Raw genomic sequence first — 15,963 nt, forward strand, 5'->3', positions numbered from 1 at the left:
TCACGTTGCTCATTTGCACATAGTTTTTTATCAATTCTTGAGACCAATGCAAACACGTGCAAATGAAGAAAACTTCGATGCGAAGATCACGTGATCGACTTTACGGGTAAAACCTGATTTGGCACTATCGTCATTTGCACGACGAATGGATGGGCTTGTGTGGATTTTGCTAACGTTTTTCTAGAATCGAAAGATAGGGATCCCATTTTGAATACATAGATGTATCACCAGAATTATTCATCGTCTTTAAAAAAAATAAATTTAAAAATAGTTTTGTGAAATTTCTTTTTTTGACTTGGTATACACGCTGGTCCACACCGGGGGATTGACAATCTTTCAGAATTACCCAGCACCCACCACGAGCAGGTGGCTTGTCACGGGTGCCTTTAAATAACAAGTCCCTTGGACATAGTTGGGTATATTTCCCTTCAACAACAACCATGGCCAGATCCATGAAGTTCCAGGTTGGAATAGGTCTTCAGCAATATGATTGTTGTAGTAGGCGACTAATGGGATCGGGTTGTCAGGTGCCCGGACTTGCTTGACATGTCATCGTATCACATGTGTGTAGATCGATGCTTATGCTGTTTATCACTGAATGGTCTGGCAAAACGTGTTGGCTCCGTCAATGTACCATTAGAAATTGGAACCTAAAGTCTAAAGGGTATTGAAACCGTAACATGGTCATTTGTGTCAGGGAGTGTGGGTTGGCACGGATGGTACCTGGCAAATAACGCTGTAAATGATAATATTCCTGCCAAACATTAATATTTCTTATCATGTTATTATTTATTGTACACTTTCTCTGCAGCTGTAATGATCATGACGCTTCTGGGGATTATCTATTTGGTACAGTGTTTGTTATTCCACAGGGACTTCAACAAAAGCAGGACAGGTTATTATATAGCCGAGCTCTTGAACGCCCCAAGACACTGAAACCTCTTTCGGGAGACTTCAATCAATTTAAACACTTGTGGTATCGATGGCAACACCACGAAGCCAGTACCTTCATGTTGCCGGCGAAATGGTTGCCAGCGAATACGTTTATTTACCCATATCAGAATGGGCCCAACACGAGGCCGAAAGGCTTAAAAATGGACAGTTTCCTTCTTTCAGTGTGTTTTACTAAACATTTCCTGAATACATTTTTTCAACCACATATGTTCAACACATGTTGTTATGTTTCGCCCAATCAATACCAAATATCGATCACTAATCCCAAAAAGATAGATTGGGATTATTTACGCCAGGTTATCGACTGATACATAAGCCAGGTGTCTGTCAAAATATAAACACTCGCCAAGTCCTCATCACATGCGTCTGCAGTGCATGTATTTCTACATGAAAACTACCTTGGAATTGTACATTATTACTGATATGCATGACATCAATATGGCAAGCAGAATTTATGAGACTGCAACTTATCGGCGATTTGTCTATGGGAGGTTGAAATCATGAAATAGGAGTTTAGGTGAAAGTATAAAAATGCTGGAGTTATATATAATATATAATAATCAGTAGTTAGTGTAGTGAACTCACTAACATAGATAATTCTGTCTGGTAAGGAACTATGATCCCCCATGAGCTGTAAGTATTCCTTTCTTTAAACGATGAAACTACACCTGTTCTTAACGTTTGACAAGCTATTGGTGGTGTATCCTAAAACCTAATAACTACATCTTAATGGCGTGAGTGAATGAGTTTAGTTTTACGCCACTTGTAGCAATATTTTAGCAGTATCTCGGCAGAACTGGGTTTCACGCGTTGTACTCAAACCGAGTCCTGGGTGTCACCACCGAACACCGTAACTATTAGGCTTACCCACGGCCCCTTATCGTTATGGGAGCATGTTTCTTAGGCTTGACGAAAGACACTTCTGAAAACGATGGAAATATACGGTTTCATAGTAATCACTAATACACTGATACAAAACCACTCATACAAAACAGATAAGTTAGGATTATTTACACCACATTCCACTATCGACCAATACAGAAGTCAGGTGTCAAAGTAGAAGAAGGCGCCAATTCATCACCACATGACCTTCACCTGCAATACAAGCATTACTATATGGAAAAGTACCACGGATTTGAAAATTATTATTGTTATGCATGGACATAAATGTAGTACGCATAATTAGTGAGATTGCGACTTGTCAACTATTTGAGGTTGAAATTATGAAACAGGCAGTTAAGTGAATTATGAATGTGCTGGGGGTATATACAGTAATTAATAGACAGTGCAATGAACTCACTAACATGTATGTATTAGGAACTTTCATGGGCTGTAAACGTCTTATGTAGTGTAGTGTATTCTGAATCCTGGCAGGAAATGATCACACTTTAAAAAGGTGTGAGTGAATGAGTTAAGTCTCACGTCATTTTCAGCCATATTTTAGCAATATTTTTAGCAATATCACCACAGAGAACGGCATCACTCATTGTGCTCATGTCAAACCGAGTCCTAGTCTTCACGATCGAACACTTTACCCACTAGGCTACCCCACCGCTCCTCATCGTTACCTGGACATTGTATGTTTGTTATGTTTGATGAAAGATGCGTGTGACAACACTGGAAATACTGTATCACAAGAAGGGCACAACGTATAACATAAATGTAATCAACAATATTGTTTTAACTTTCAAAAGCCCGACATGTCCGTAAGGGCTTTGATATTGCAACTTAAAGGTTTGTTCATTGTTAATATGAAGTTTTGTATATAATATATAGCAATGTCCGTTTCTCTCCTTGTCATGTGCTATCCTTCCCTCTGTCACGCCCTGTCCTGTCATGTGCTGTCCTTTCCTCTGCGACGCCCTGCCCTGCCATGTGCTGTCCTTCCCTGGCCTGTGTTGTCCTCTTCTCTGTCCTGTCCGCTGCCATGCCATTCTGTTTTTTAAAGTTTGGTTGTCTAATGGCTTGCTCTGCCCTGTCGTTGGCCTTGTCCAGTCCCTGCCCTGCCCTGCCCTGCCCTGCCCTGTCGTGCCCTGTCGTAATGGCATGTTTTGTCCTGTTGTTCGTCCCGGCCCGGTGTGTCCCTGCCCTGCCCCACCCACGATCTCTTGTAATGACCTATCCTGTCTATTGTCCACCCGATTCTATTTGAACCCTTAACTCAATAGATGAGTGTATTATGAAATGACGATCCGCTTGAGTTTGTTCGAGGCATACACTACTAAGGTTTACTATTTATTTGTGGATTTATTATTTTCTAATTGAAGCTGTTTTAGGTTTCGTTAATGTCACAACAAGTATCCATCAAATACACTTGATATCTCGAAAGACATATCCTACAAATATGCCACACTCAGCATATGTCAGTTTATGGAATTCAGTTTCATCACGTCCCTATTATGGTCAATTTCCGTCACTTGAGGAAAGACCAAATTCTGTGGTGGAAATGATACATACAGTTGTAACATGAGGAATATATGAACATAGCTGCAAGTGTGCATATACAATTGACGAGGTTGAGCGAGTGAGTGAGTTAATATTTAACGTCACATCGGCAATACTGCAGCCATATCGTGACGAGAACGATCAGTTATAAACATACAAATGAATTAACAGCACATACATTGAAAAACCTGTCAACGAAGGACACTAGTGAGTGAGTTAATATTTATCGTCACATCGGCAATATTGCAGCCATATCGCGAAGGACGCTAAAGCCAACAAGAATATAACAGAGCATAATGTGAAACTATTGATTACACCTAAAACAATGTATCCATGGAGGACAATACAATATAACAATGAGCTATAGGGTGCCAACTGCTGAAGGTAGATAACCATACTAAGGAGACGAGGTTGATTTACATAGGATAGATTGTGAGTGACTTGAACAGAGAAGGGAGGTGTATAGAGTACTAGTGACTAAAACAACATGTTGGGTGAGTTTATACAATAGATCATTTGATGTATACTGACATGGTTGAATAGAGTAGGTTGATGTATATACTGATTGGCTGTGATTACAATGCACAATAGGGAGCACAGAAGCCAGTGGACGGGGTATGGGTGGATTAGTGGTGACCCTTTATGGCAATGGCAATTCTAAATTCCCCGAAGTCTGAAGTGAAGCTCTTTATTGTTTGGTCCATCCTCTGGCGACAAAATGAAAATACGGCTGAATCAGTGTTGTCTTTGGACAAATACAGAAATGATTTTGCACTTCTTGTTACTCTTGCGTATATGTGTTTCATTAAACGCAATAAGTGCATATTTAGCCAAGTCTTGAAGATACTGAGTGCTTGTGGATGGACCATCTGTCTGTGGTATGAATCGCTTTGAGAGGTACTTCTAAGTTGGTGCAGTAAGAAAGAAAACAAGGAATAACATTGTTATGACATATTTATATGTTTGTGTAGGTTTTAACGCCGTTATCAAGCAAGTTCTTCGCAATTTGTTGAGAAGAGGACGCGATATCTTAAATACACTACCAACAATATATACGGGAACTGATGACAGTGGATGTGAAATTGCTTTGAATGTTCAGTAAGTCACATTTGGGCGTGAATTCAATATCTGGTGTGTCCTCCATGTTGGGCAACACATTGACGACATCGTGATGGCGTATTGTTGATTGATTTCCGGATGGCTGCCCGTGGTGTTGCCCGCCATTCCTCCTGAAGACGCGCACCAAACAGGGCAAGGCTACGGGTATGGGGTCCCTGGCATACACCTTTTGACTACTATAAGTAGTACATGGTACTCATCCTCTTGCGATAGATTACAGAACGGAAACTCGATATCTATTGCATTTAGAGTTTTGGTAAATCGTACCGCTTGGACTTTAAAGTTGTGTGCAGTACACCTAAATGTATTGGCTGCACGCTTAAGTTGTGATGATTTAGTCTTTGAAAAGTAAATTTATATATTAATAGAGGAGTTATTTCGTTGTACCAGTCCTGTTGATAAATGACTTTGCATCTCTGCTTAAATACTTATTCTGCATTGCTTACATTTCGAGCCAGTCATACATTCCCCCCCCCCCCCCCCCCCCCCAAAAAAAAAAAAAAAAAAAAAGACGAAGGAAACCCAATAGCATGTAATTCCTGTATCATCTAATGTTCTAAGCATTTCATAACCACATCGTGAATATCGTGAAATTGGTTGTCTCGTCAATCTTAGCCAACATGATATAACCCGACAGCGGGCGTTAATAAATAGTGGAAAGCGTCCACATTCAGCTGAAATAACCTTGTTCGCGGTTCCGTAACCAACACGTAACAAAAACTTACAGAACTTTGACTGTACCTTTTTCAATGTTCTTATTTATTCTAGTGCCCCATATTTCAGAACCGTACAGCAAAATTGGTTGGATTTTGCAATCAAACAGTTTAAAACTTGTGTGGATCGGTAGTTCTTTGTCTTTACATGTAAATTTCTTTATGACATGAAGGGCTCGTTCAGCTTGCATAGATAATATTATATTTCACAGGCTCTGGAATGTATTTCTACAAGAAAATTTGATATCTAAATATTTATAGTAAGGAACCATTTTTCAATATTGGAAATTTTGCCTACCATTTCTAAAAAAACCCATTATTTTAGTTTGACTCATATTTATCGCAAGGCCTCATTTCAAACAATATTCATTTAAAGTATCTAACTGGAAACATCGTAACAGAATTAGCAAGGATCACGACATCCTCTGCAAATAGCAATGCTGTAGTTGAATGTTCTGCTCAAAATCCTGCTTGGCACTCTGACAGAAGTTCGCGTGTGGACACCCAAGACTTAATGCGATTATCTAATACAATGGTGAATGTTATATTTAGTGTATTCAGTAATGCAATGCCTCTATAATTGTTTGGATCACCTCTTTCGCCCGACTTATGCAGAGATCCTATCAATCCTACATTCAAGGCATGTGGGAAAACAACGCTGTCTAGAACTCGATTAAACAGACTATTCATAAATGGAAGTAATAAAGAAATACGTTCTGTCTGGAAATCTTCCCCGGGTGATTTTTAACATTTTAAACTTTTCATTACACATAATATCTCGTTATTAGTCATACGGTTGCCAAGGTATTCATCAGACATAATACAATCCTCACATTCGTTAAAGATGTGGTTATTAGTTTTGCACATGTTCCCCTAAAGGATTATCATTTTTAGTCGTATCTCAAGCGATTACGTTTTTGAAATAGTTAAACCATTCGTCAACTGCTATATGTTCAGATCTATTTTCCAATACGTTTTCAAAGGTTAACTTTTGTGTGCACGTGCACCACAGTAATGCATCCTGGGGATTCTCATTTATTCTCACTGGAAGTTGCGTTCGGGTGAAACGATATGGTAAGGCACCCTTTCACGTCAATGTTTGCTGCGTTCAGCTTTTTCGTTCCCTTAGTTTTTTCGATACGATGAAGTTTATACATATATAGTAAGTAAAAACTGAATAATAATAAATAAATAAATAATGCAATGGACTATTCTTTACAATTATCAAATTTCTACCTCGAAAATCCAAGATGAACAACGAAAGCACAGATAAGTATTTATTAAGGCTTAACATTTAGAACAGACCAAAAAAACCCCATCAAATATACTTTCTATTCTAACAGTTCTGTAAAAATATAGACAGCGCATTATATATATGAAAATATCACCAATCTTCCATGATTTTGTCTGAATAGGTGTCACTAATGCAGGTCAATATTGCCCGGTTTGAACTGTCAAAATCAACTTATCACATATGAGTAGATTGGTACAACAGAAACAGGACTGTAACTACATCTATAAGGCTTCGGGTCTCAGAAGACATGACATCTAGTACACCTACCCACCAAACGCATGAACAATGAAGGCGAGATAAACTTATTGTATATGGTTTATCGTTCACAGTTACATAACTTTTGAATATATTTCTTAACAAACCGTGGACAGAGCATGTAAATTGAAAATGTACTTTGTGCCTCAAAAGACATCTGTTTTGATGCCAGCACAACAGTCAAGATGCTTCAAAAAGATGAGAAACTTTAAGAAAGCCAAGTATGATATACCACATGGAAATAGCTTCCCACAAACAACACTGGGATGGTGGTTAATTTGTGAAACTAGTTGGAAAGTAACTTCACCTGTAGGTAACTCAAAACACCTTGGATTTTAGTCGAATATATGGAGTGACCATGCCTTTACTGAATTCATACAGTTCTTGATCCAGGTGTGACATCATGGCAGCCCTGACACTGAAGCCACCTTTAGAAACAACGAGAACCGGACAGCGACTGAGAACAGCCTGGTCTAGCAGCGCCATCTCAAAGCCCAAAACTGCATATGGCTTATTTCCCTGTTTGTCAACATGAAGCACTGGTCCATTAGTGTCAATTTCCTTGGCGCCAAAATACTTCCTGGCACTTAATCGTACTTCCATGGAGTCAGTGGCAATGAAAATACGACTTGCGTTTTGGAATTTAGATAGAAAGACCCATAAATGTTTGACTGAGGGTAGAGAATTGATCTGAGGTCCATCATTTGGAATAGTTGGATTTCTCCTCATTCGCACATGAGCACACACTAATTCATCCGGACTTGGTAATTTACTCATAAACATATCGATATGTTCCTCGAAATGAAGAGATGGCTTCATGAGAAGATGCCAAATTGTGTGAAACACTTTGCCACAGTTGGGATTTCTGAACGGTTCTGGAACAAGATGACCATATTGTGGACTCTTTTGAATCAGTGTGATAATGTCCATATTTGTTCTTAAAAATACAACATCACTTGGGTGCTTCAAATTGAAGTCATCATTAGGCAGTTTAGGACCCTGTCCATTGTCAAGCCACTGGAGAAATTCTTTACTTAATCCCTGAAGTTCGGTCTCACGGATGTACCAGTTAACAATATTCGGAACATAGAAGAGCTTTATATCAGAGGGGTGTGTCATTTGGATGCCAAACCGTCGTCCTGTTACATTTGCTAGAAGATATGCAGCTACCATGCCTCGCTGTCTATCTGCCCACCCCCCACACCATATCTGTACGTCACAGAGGTAGATGATGTAACGTATGACATTATTGGGTTGTTGGTATCCGTCTTTGGTGGCCTCCTTGGTGTCTTCATCCTTGAAATGCCTTGAAAAGGATTTATTTATTTCAATGCTTTTCTTGTCTTTGTAGATGTTCTGTGCTTGCTGCCGAACTTGAGTCCTGGAAATGAATAAATGAATGAATGAATGAATAAGTGGGTGAATGGAGTGGGTTACTATCTGTTTCGGACAGTTCAGCCTCTGTTTTATATGCTAGGCCATGTCTGAAATAACTTGATGTTTGGTCACTGATATGGGGTTTATGAACAAGACATCAGGCACAGAATGGGAATTTGGTATCAAGGACAACTGGATTGGATGTTTAATAAATCCAAATAGATGCACTATGTGATTTCCCCTAAATATGCCTAATGATGTACCTACTTTTCAAAATATCAGTCATAGACAATGACGATAAATATCAGAGAATGGGATGCAACATCCAAGTCATCTATATTTACAGGAGACAAGGCATTTAATGTCAGTCAACTGACAGAGGAAATTTGAGCTTGTGCAATGACAATACGAGACTTTTCTTTTCCTGAAATAAACAGGAATTCCATCCACTCTCATGAACTTTTTTCAGTCAGAAAACATTGTGCAGGCCGTCTGAATGCTAACAGTTTTCTGTCTGTTCTACCAACTGAGTGAATAGCTAGAGCTAAAAAGGTTTTCCAAATATAACAGTGTCTTTACCACAGCCAGCAATATTGTTCCTCGAGTATTTAAACGGTACCTTAGCATTTAACGTGTTGTCCTTGCATACAAGACCCACTGAATACGTTTGGGATGAAATGGGGAGATTTATACGACGTCGTGCAATTCCTTCCCAATCCTTCCTATGGCATGGAGTGAGATGTTGTGATTACAGCGACTTGCAAAATTTTCAGATGATACTGATAGTTGTGTAAGTGATTTACCATCAGTTAGGAGACCACAGCTGTCTTGAATAACCATCTGTTACGAATGTGTATTTTATGTATATTTTGGTATTAAGCAAGTAATAATTATCATTGGGTCACAACGTTTAGTGTTTTGAATAATTATTATGATGGGTAATAGATGGTCAGCACTTTTAGGAGCTTGGAAATACTTTGGAGTTATCTGCCCTTGGCTTTCTATTTGTTGACTTCCGGGAGATTGTTCTAGAGCTCTCCACGTGAGTGGCGATGGTCGTATGCGCTCGAACGTTCAGGAAATGACCCTAATATATATATATATATATATAATCTTCCTTGTAGATGAGGTTTCATTTGCTATAATTATTGACAAAATATATGTGTATAATCATTTTAATGATTTTGGCGGCCATCTTGAAACTGGCACCCATTTTGAAAATGCCACAAGGTAGAATTTGCAGAACTTTGTACTTTGAAAATGACATTGATGTTCTGAAGCTTTCCTGAAAAATTCAGCTTTCTTCTATTTTTTCCAATACTAGCTACTGCTTGTGTCTAATGCTCCTGGCCTACTAATTGCGTATACACCGCACACATATCGCACAATGGGACTATACAATAACCTACCTGTAGTGTGACTTCAGAACTCCTGGAAGCAGCAACGACACAAGACTGATGCAGGTAATTGCAAGGAGAGACAGAACCGTGAAGCAGTTGGCTTTAACAAACATGCTTCTCTGAAACCCAAATTTCAGAACCAGTTCTTGTGTGTATGTGTCAAACAAGATCATAGCAGTAATATAGCACTATTGTGTACTGACAGGTATCATTCGCAGTGATTCATTTAGTCGTGTTGATACACATGTTCATTATGTATATGGTGACCTATAACAAGTGCCACATGTTCAAATGCATTTACCCAACAGTCAGTTTTTCTCTTTCACAGTCAGTAGACGCAATAAGTCGGGACTATTCCAGCTATATGGCGGCGGTTTGTAAATAATCGAATCTGGATCAGACAATCCAGTGATCAACAGCATGAGCATCGACTTGCGCAACTGGGAACCGATGACATGTGTCAACCAAGTCAGCGAGCCTGACCACCCGACCCTGTTACTCGCCTCTTACGAGAAGCGTAGTCGCTTTTTACGGCAAGCATGGGTTGCTGAAGGCTTACAACGTATCCTACCCCGGACCTTCAAGGGTCAAAAATCAAATATAGTTTGGAGCGGCCATAAAAGTATCGGATGGTCTGGCATATTGGTGTTCCATGGGTTTCCTTTTTTGTTTCTGTGTGAACCATAGGTTATCGATTTTATTCTTTTGGTTAGGCACCCGTGGCGAGACACCTCCTCGTGGTGGGTGCTGGGTAACTCCAAGAGCTCGCCGACACACCCGTAGTGGACCCGGGGGTACATTTGGTCCATCAACCCGTTTGCCGTGGGTTGCGTCCCTGTGTCGGTGGAGGAGGGGATCCTGGTGGTTGAGGGCAATGGGAGCAGGACCAGTGTTCCTATTGCTCAACACACCACTTCGGCCCTGACTTCACCTAGACGGGTGGTAGAATCGGCCCGATTCTATCCATCGGCTGGTCACGCCAAGCCCTGTGTATGGACTTATGTCATTACACAGCTTTACTTTGGAAAAGAGTTACTTTTGGACTTGGCACATTTGTTTATATCAAATGTTAAAGATTTTCCGATATGATGTTTTGAACTTTGCCTAGAGTCTTATACCCAGAAGGCGGTGGTTCAAGGGCCAATCTGGTGGATGTGTTATTTATAACTCTTCTGCTGGAGTATATCATCCGAGTATCCTTGGTGCTGCAAGATGGAGACCCACTTGTTTTTAGCATTGTCCTTGTGATACTCCGTGGTGGGTGGGAAGCTCGGGTGATGAAAATATGTACATTAAACATGGCTTATGAAACCCCAACTAAGAAAACCAAACGTCCTCTTGAAACTGATCGTATTGATGATGACATCCGACCGTCCAAATCAATTGATTTCTGGCCACGTTTTCTAGTGATTGAAACTATTGACAAGACACCTTTCAAGCTGAACCCTTTTGCAATATCTAAGGGTATTCAGGGTATTGCTCGAGAACTCAAAAACATAAGAAAGTTACGTTCAGGTGCGCTGCTGGTTGAATGCTCTAAAAGACAGCAATCAGCCAACATTATGAGTACCGAATCATTCGTTGGCGTTCCACTTACGGTGTCTGCTCATAAGACCTTAAATACAAGCAAAGGCATCATCAGGGACCGCGATCGACTATTTGCTGAAATGTCAGAAATTGACATCGCATACGAGATGAAAGATCAAGGTGTGCTCTATGTCAAACGCTTTTCGACCCGTAAAAACAATGAAACTGTTCCCGCCAATACTTCTCTCTTCTCCTTTTCGTCTCCGGCAGCTCCAAAATCATTGAAGGCTGGTTACTGTAACATCAAGGTTGACATGTACATTCCCAATCCACTCAGATGTTTTAAATGCCAGAAGTACGGCCATGGTGTAAATACTTGTACATTGTTCGTTGTGTGTGCTCACTGTGGGGAGAAGTCACACACAACGGAAGATTGTACAAGTACCTTTAAAAAGTGCACCAACTGTTCAGGAAACCATTAATCTTTTTCGAAAGAGTGCCCCATTTGGAAAGAACACATTGAAATTAACAAGATCATATTTTCACAAAACATCAGTTTCTCGGATGCCAAAAAACTTGTTAAGAGATCTGAGCTTCCAGACATTTATGCTTCTGTAATCAAAACATCAACTGAATCCAGCCATAAACTATCTACTTTATCCACAAGCTGTCAAACAAATTTGGTCAAATGTGATTCTCCCCAGATGTTATATCCTACCACATCGTCTCAAACTATGGAGTCACTTCCTAGTCAGTCACAAAAGCTTTCAGAGTCTTCTTCTGATCTTAAGCCATCCTCTCAGTCGCGTTCACAATCTAAATCGTCATGTGATACTCAGTCAGCTGTATCAAGCAAAAGTAAACTGAAGCATGAGGCCTAAAAAAAACAAAGTGGAAGAGCCCCGAAAAGGTCGGAAAATAGAATACAGCTACACAACAGATATGGATCTCTGGAGGACATGGACGTATCTGAAAACGTCCATTCTAGGGCACATAGCCTGTCACCCTCCAAAAAGGTGCGGGGTAGATCCCCAATAAATCCTCCCAAAAGATAGTTTCTTCTTTTAATATTATACAGTGGAACTGCAGAGGGCTAAATAATAATTTCAATGATTTACAGCTATTGATCCAGGACTTTATTCCATCAGCAGTCTGTCTGCAGGAGACATATTTAAAGCAGACGGATACTTTTGACCTACGCCATTTCAATGCTTACCATTCTTTTTCACCCCCGGGCGAGAGGGCCACTGGAGGAGCTTCTATCTTATAAACCAGAATATTATTCAGAGCCCTATTATTCTTAATACTGGTCTCCAGGCTGTTGCCCTGCGACATACTTTACACGTTGCACTCACACTATGCTCTTTATATATGTCACCGTCTTCAACACTTCCGAAGACCGAACTTCAAAATTTGTATAACCAACTCCCGAAACCCTGTGTTATGGGAGACGTAAATGACCACAATCCACTCTGGGGTGGTACAACTACTAATGCTAAAGGTAAAATACTACAGGAGTTCTGTTCCGAAAATGATTTATGTATTTTCAATGATGGGTCGAACACATATCTACATCCTGGCACAGGAACATATTCAGCCCTTGATTTATCGGTTTCTGATTCAAGCCTTCTAATTGAATTTGAATGGTCAGTTCATGATGACCTCTGTGGGAGTGACCATTTCCCAACATTACTAAAACCTGTGAATCCATCTGATGTTCCTCCATCATCAAGATGGAACTTCAAAAAGGAACTTCAAAAAGGCTAAGTGGCGTTTATATGAAACTCTGTGTGCTCAGAAACTTAAACCTGAACGTTTTATTGACGTTCCTGATGCTATTAAATGTTTTTGTGATGAAATGAATGTTATTGCTCATGAGTGTATACCAAAGTCCTCTGCAGTTCCACATATTCGCAAACCATGGTTCAATGATCAATGTAAACAAGCTAGAAAGGAACGGAAAAAGGCAGAACACTATTTCCGTCGACACCCCATGGTACATAATTTGAATAAATTTAAGATTGTAAATGCTAAAGCACGGCGTACTTTTAAACAAAGCAAACGCCAATCTTGGCAACGATATGTACGAAACATTAATTCACGTACACCAATGTCTAAAGTCAGGAATATGATCCAAAAAATCAAAGGTAAGGACTCCAAATCCAGTATTCACCACCTTAAAGATGGAAACCAGTTATTAACTAATGAAACCGATATTGCTAATAAACTTGGTGAAACTTTGGCAAAACATTCTTCCTCGTCAAATTATGAACCTAACTTCCAAACATATCAAAAACAGCAAGAACAGAAAACTATTAACTTTAATTCAGATAATGGGGAAGACTATAATGAAACTTTTTCGTTACATGAGCTTCATACTGCTCTTGATCAGGCTCATGATACTGCTTCAGGAGCTGATAACATACATTATCAACTCCTGAAGCACTTGCCAGATACATGCTTAGAGACGTTCTTACATATTTTTGGTAACATTTGGACATCTGGGCAATTTCCTTCGTCGTGGCGTGATGCTATCGTTGTTCCCCTTCCTAAACCTGGATGTGATCCGACTGATCCTTCCAATTATAGGCCAATTTCACTTACTAGCTGCGTTTTCAAGACCATGGAACGCATGATAAATAATCGACTTGTTTGGTACTTGGAAACAAATAACCTTATCACATATATACAATGTGGTTTCCGCAAAAACAGAAGTACAGTCGATCATTTAGTGCGTTTAGAATATTTTGTTAAGAATGCCATAATTAATAAACAACATGCAGTGTCGATCTTTTTCGATCTGGAAAAAGCATATGACACCACTTGGAAACATGGGATTTTAAAAGATTTACATGACTTCGGATTGCGAGGCCGATTGCCTCAATTTATAGCCAACTTTTTAAATAATAGACAATTTCAAGTTCGTGTGGGTTCTACCCTGTCTGACCATTACAGTCAGGATCAGGGTGTACCACAAGGCAGTATTTTGTCTGTTACACTTTTTAGCATCAAGATAAACAGTTTATCAAATGTTTTAAACGATTCAATTGATGGATCACTTTTTGTGGATGATTTTAACATTTCATGTCGTGGTAAAAACATTCATACTATTGAACGGCAAATGCAGCTGTGTCTAAACAAGATAAATAAATGGTGTTTGGAAAACGGCTTCAAATTTTCTAAGTCTAAAACTAACTGTATACATTTCTGCCGTAAATACAAACCACATAAGGACCCTGAACTGTATCAAACGGCACACCTATTAAAGTTGTAAAGGAGGCCAAGTTTCTGGGTCTTATATTTGACTCCCACATGACGTTCTTGCCGCATATTAAATCCCTTAAAGTTAAATGTTTGAAGGCACTCGACTTGTTAAAAGTTGTTTCCAACTCAAAATGGGGAGGCGATCAAACCACCCTACTTCCCTTATACAGATCACTCATTCGCTCCAAACTTGACTATGGTTCCGTTGTATATGGCGGAGCCTGTAAAAGCAGCCTCAAAATGTTAGATTCTATCCATCATCAAGATTATGTCTTGGATCTTTCAGAACTTCTCCCGTTGACAGTCTCTGTGTCGAGGCAGATGAGCCATCTCTCACTCAGCGACGTATGAGATTATCTTTACAACATGCTACAAAACTATGCTCTAACAAATCTAACCCTGCACTTAATTGTGTCTTTAACCCTCTTTATGAGGATTTATATAACAAAAAGTCTTCTCTTATTCCACCTCTAGGGCACAGAATTAAACCATTTCTTTCTTCAGCCGGCATTCAGCTGGAAAACATATCTCCCTCCCGTCTTCTTTCTTCTGCCCCTTGGCAGATAGTTAGACCACAAGTTGACCTAACATTAACTACATTTAAAAAATCAGAAACGAACGAATTATAGTATAAACAAGAATATCATCAATTGAAACATAAATATAGCAGTTATAAATCCCTATTTACAGATGGGTCCAAGGAAGGTGGCGCAGTGGCTTGTGCCACCGTCATTGGATCCAGAACAAAATCTTCTAGATTGCCAGATAATAGTTCTATTTTTACAGCAGAAGCTAACGCCATATTAACAGCTCTTAAATATATTCAAAGACACCCTAAACGTAAACAATTTATAATCTATTCCGACTCTCTTTCTTGTCTTCAGGCGATTAAAAATTTATCATGTAAATATCCACTTTTAATTGACATTATTGAATTGTATAATAATCTTGCTACTAGCCAATACGACATCGTCTGCTGTTGGTTACCCAGCCATGTAGGCATTTCAGGTAACACAATGGCCGATCTTGCTGCTAAGGCAGCATTCAACAAATCTTTGACACCACTTCTTATTCCATACTCTGATTATAAAGCGAGCATTAGAACTTATATCCGTGATCTGATGCAAAAGAAGTGGGACACCCAGGTAGGTATAAATAAATTACATGAAATAAAACCGTATATTGGTTACACCTACTTGGGCTGTCTGTCCAGATTTGAAGAGGTTATTTTAAGACGATGTCGTATTGGCCATACCAGATATACTCATTCATACCTTTTAAGAGGTGAGGATCCTCCATTTTGTATCCCTTGTGATGAGAGAGTCACGGTCAAGCATATCCTGCTTGACTGTGTCGAATTCGCCATCACAAGGGATAAATATTTCAATGTCAAAACTATCAAGGATCTTTTTACCAGAGTTAGTTCTCATTTAATCATCGTTTTTTAAAAAGAAATTGATTTTTTGGTTGAATTATGAGTAATATGTTCTGTAAATAAATGTATTTTAATTATCGGCAGTTTAGATTTGTAACTGGAATTGTTAGTGGCTGTACCCTCAAAGGGGACTGAAGTACTGTAAAATTATTGTCCTCCTGAGAGGGTACGTAAGTCCAA

At 39.4% G+C, this 15,963-nt stretch overlaps 1 protein-coding gene across 3 annotated transcripts in view; it reads right to left on the bottom strand.

Moving 5' to 3' along the window:
• Positions 1-6,495: 6,495 nt before the first annotated feature.
• Positions 6,496-15,963, bottom strand: part of LOC137259727 (uncharacterized) — a 29,055-nt gene continuing 19,587 nt past the window's right edge. For 2 of the 3 annotated variants that reach the window (XM_067797327.1, XM_067797329.1), the window contains exons 4-5: positions 9,567-9,676; positions 6,502-8,161 (exon numbers count right to left, since the gene is read on the bottom strand). In XM_067797327.1, coding sequence (XP_067653428.1) covers positions 7,099-8,161; positions 9,567-9,670 — 1,167 coding nt within the window. In that variant the 5' untranslated portion in view covers positions 9,671-9,676 and the 3' untranslated portion in view covers positions 6,502-7,098. Of the gene's footprint in view, positions 8,162-9,566; positions 9,677-15,963 lie in introns of all 3 variants that reach the window. The other variant, XM_067797328.1, reaches the window with a different exon arrangement.

The sequence above is a fragment of the Haliotis asinina genome, chromosome 13 (assembly GCF_037392515.1).
Source record: "Haliotis asinina isolate JCU_RB_2024 chromosome 13, JCU_Hal_asi_v2, whole genome shotgun sequence".
In the NCBI taxonomy this organism is placed as follows: domain Eukaryota; kingdom Metazoa; phylum Mollusca; class Gastropoda; order Lepetellida; family Haliotidae; genus Haliotis; species Haliotis asinina.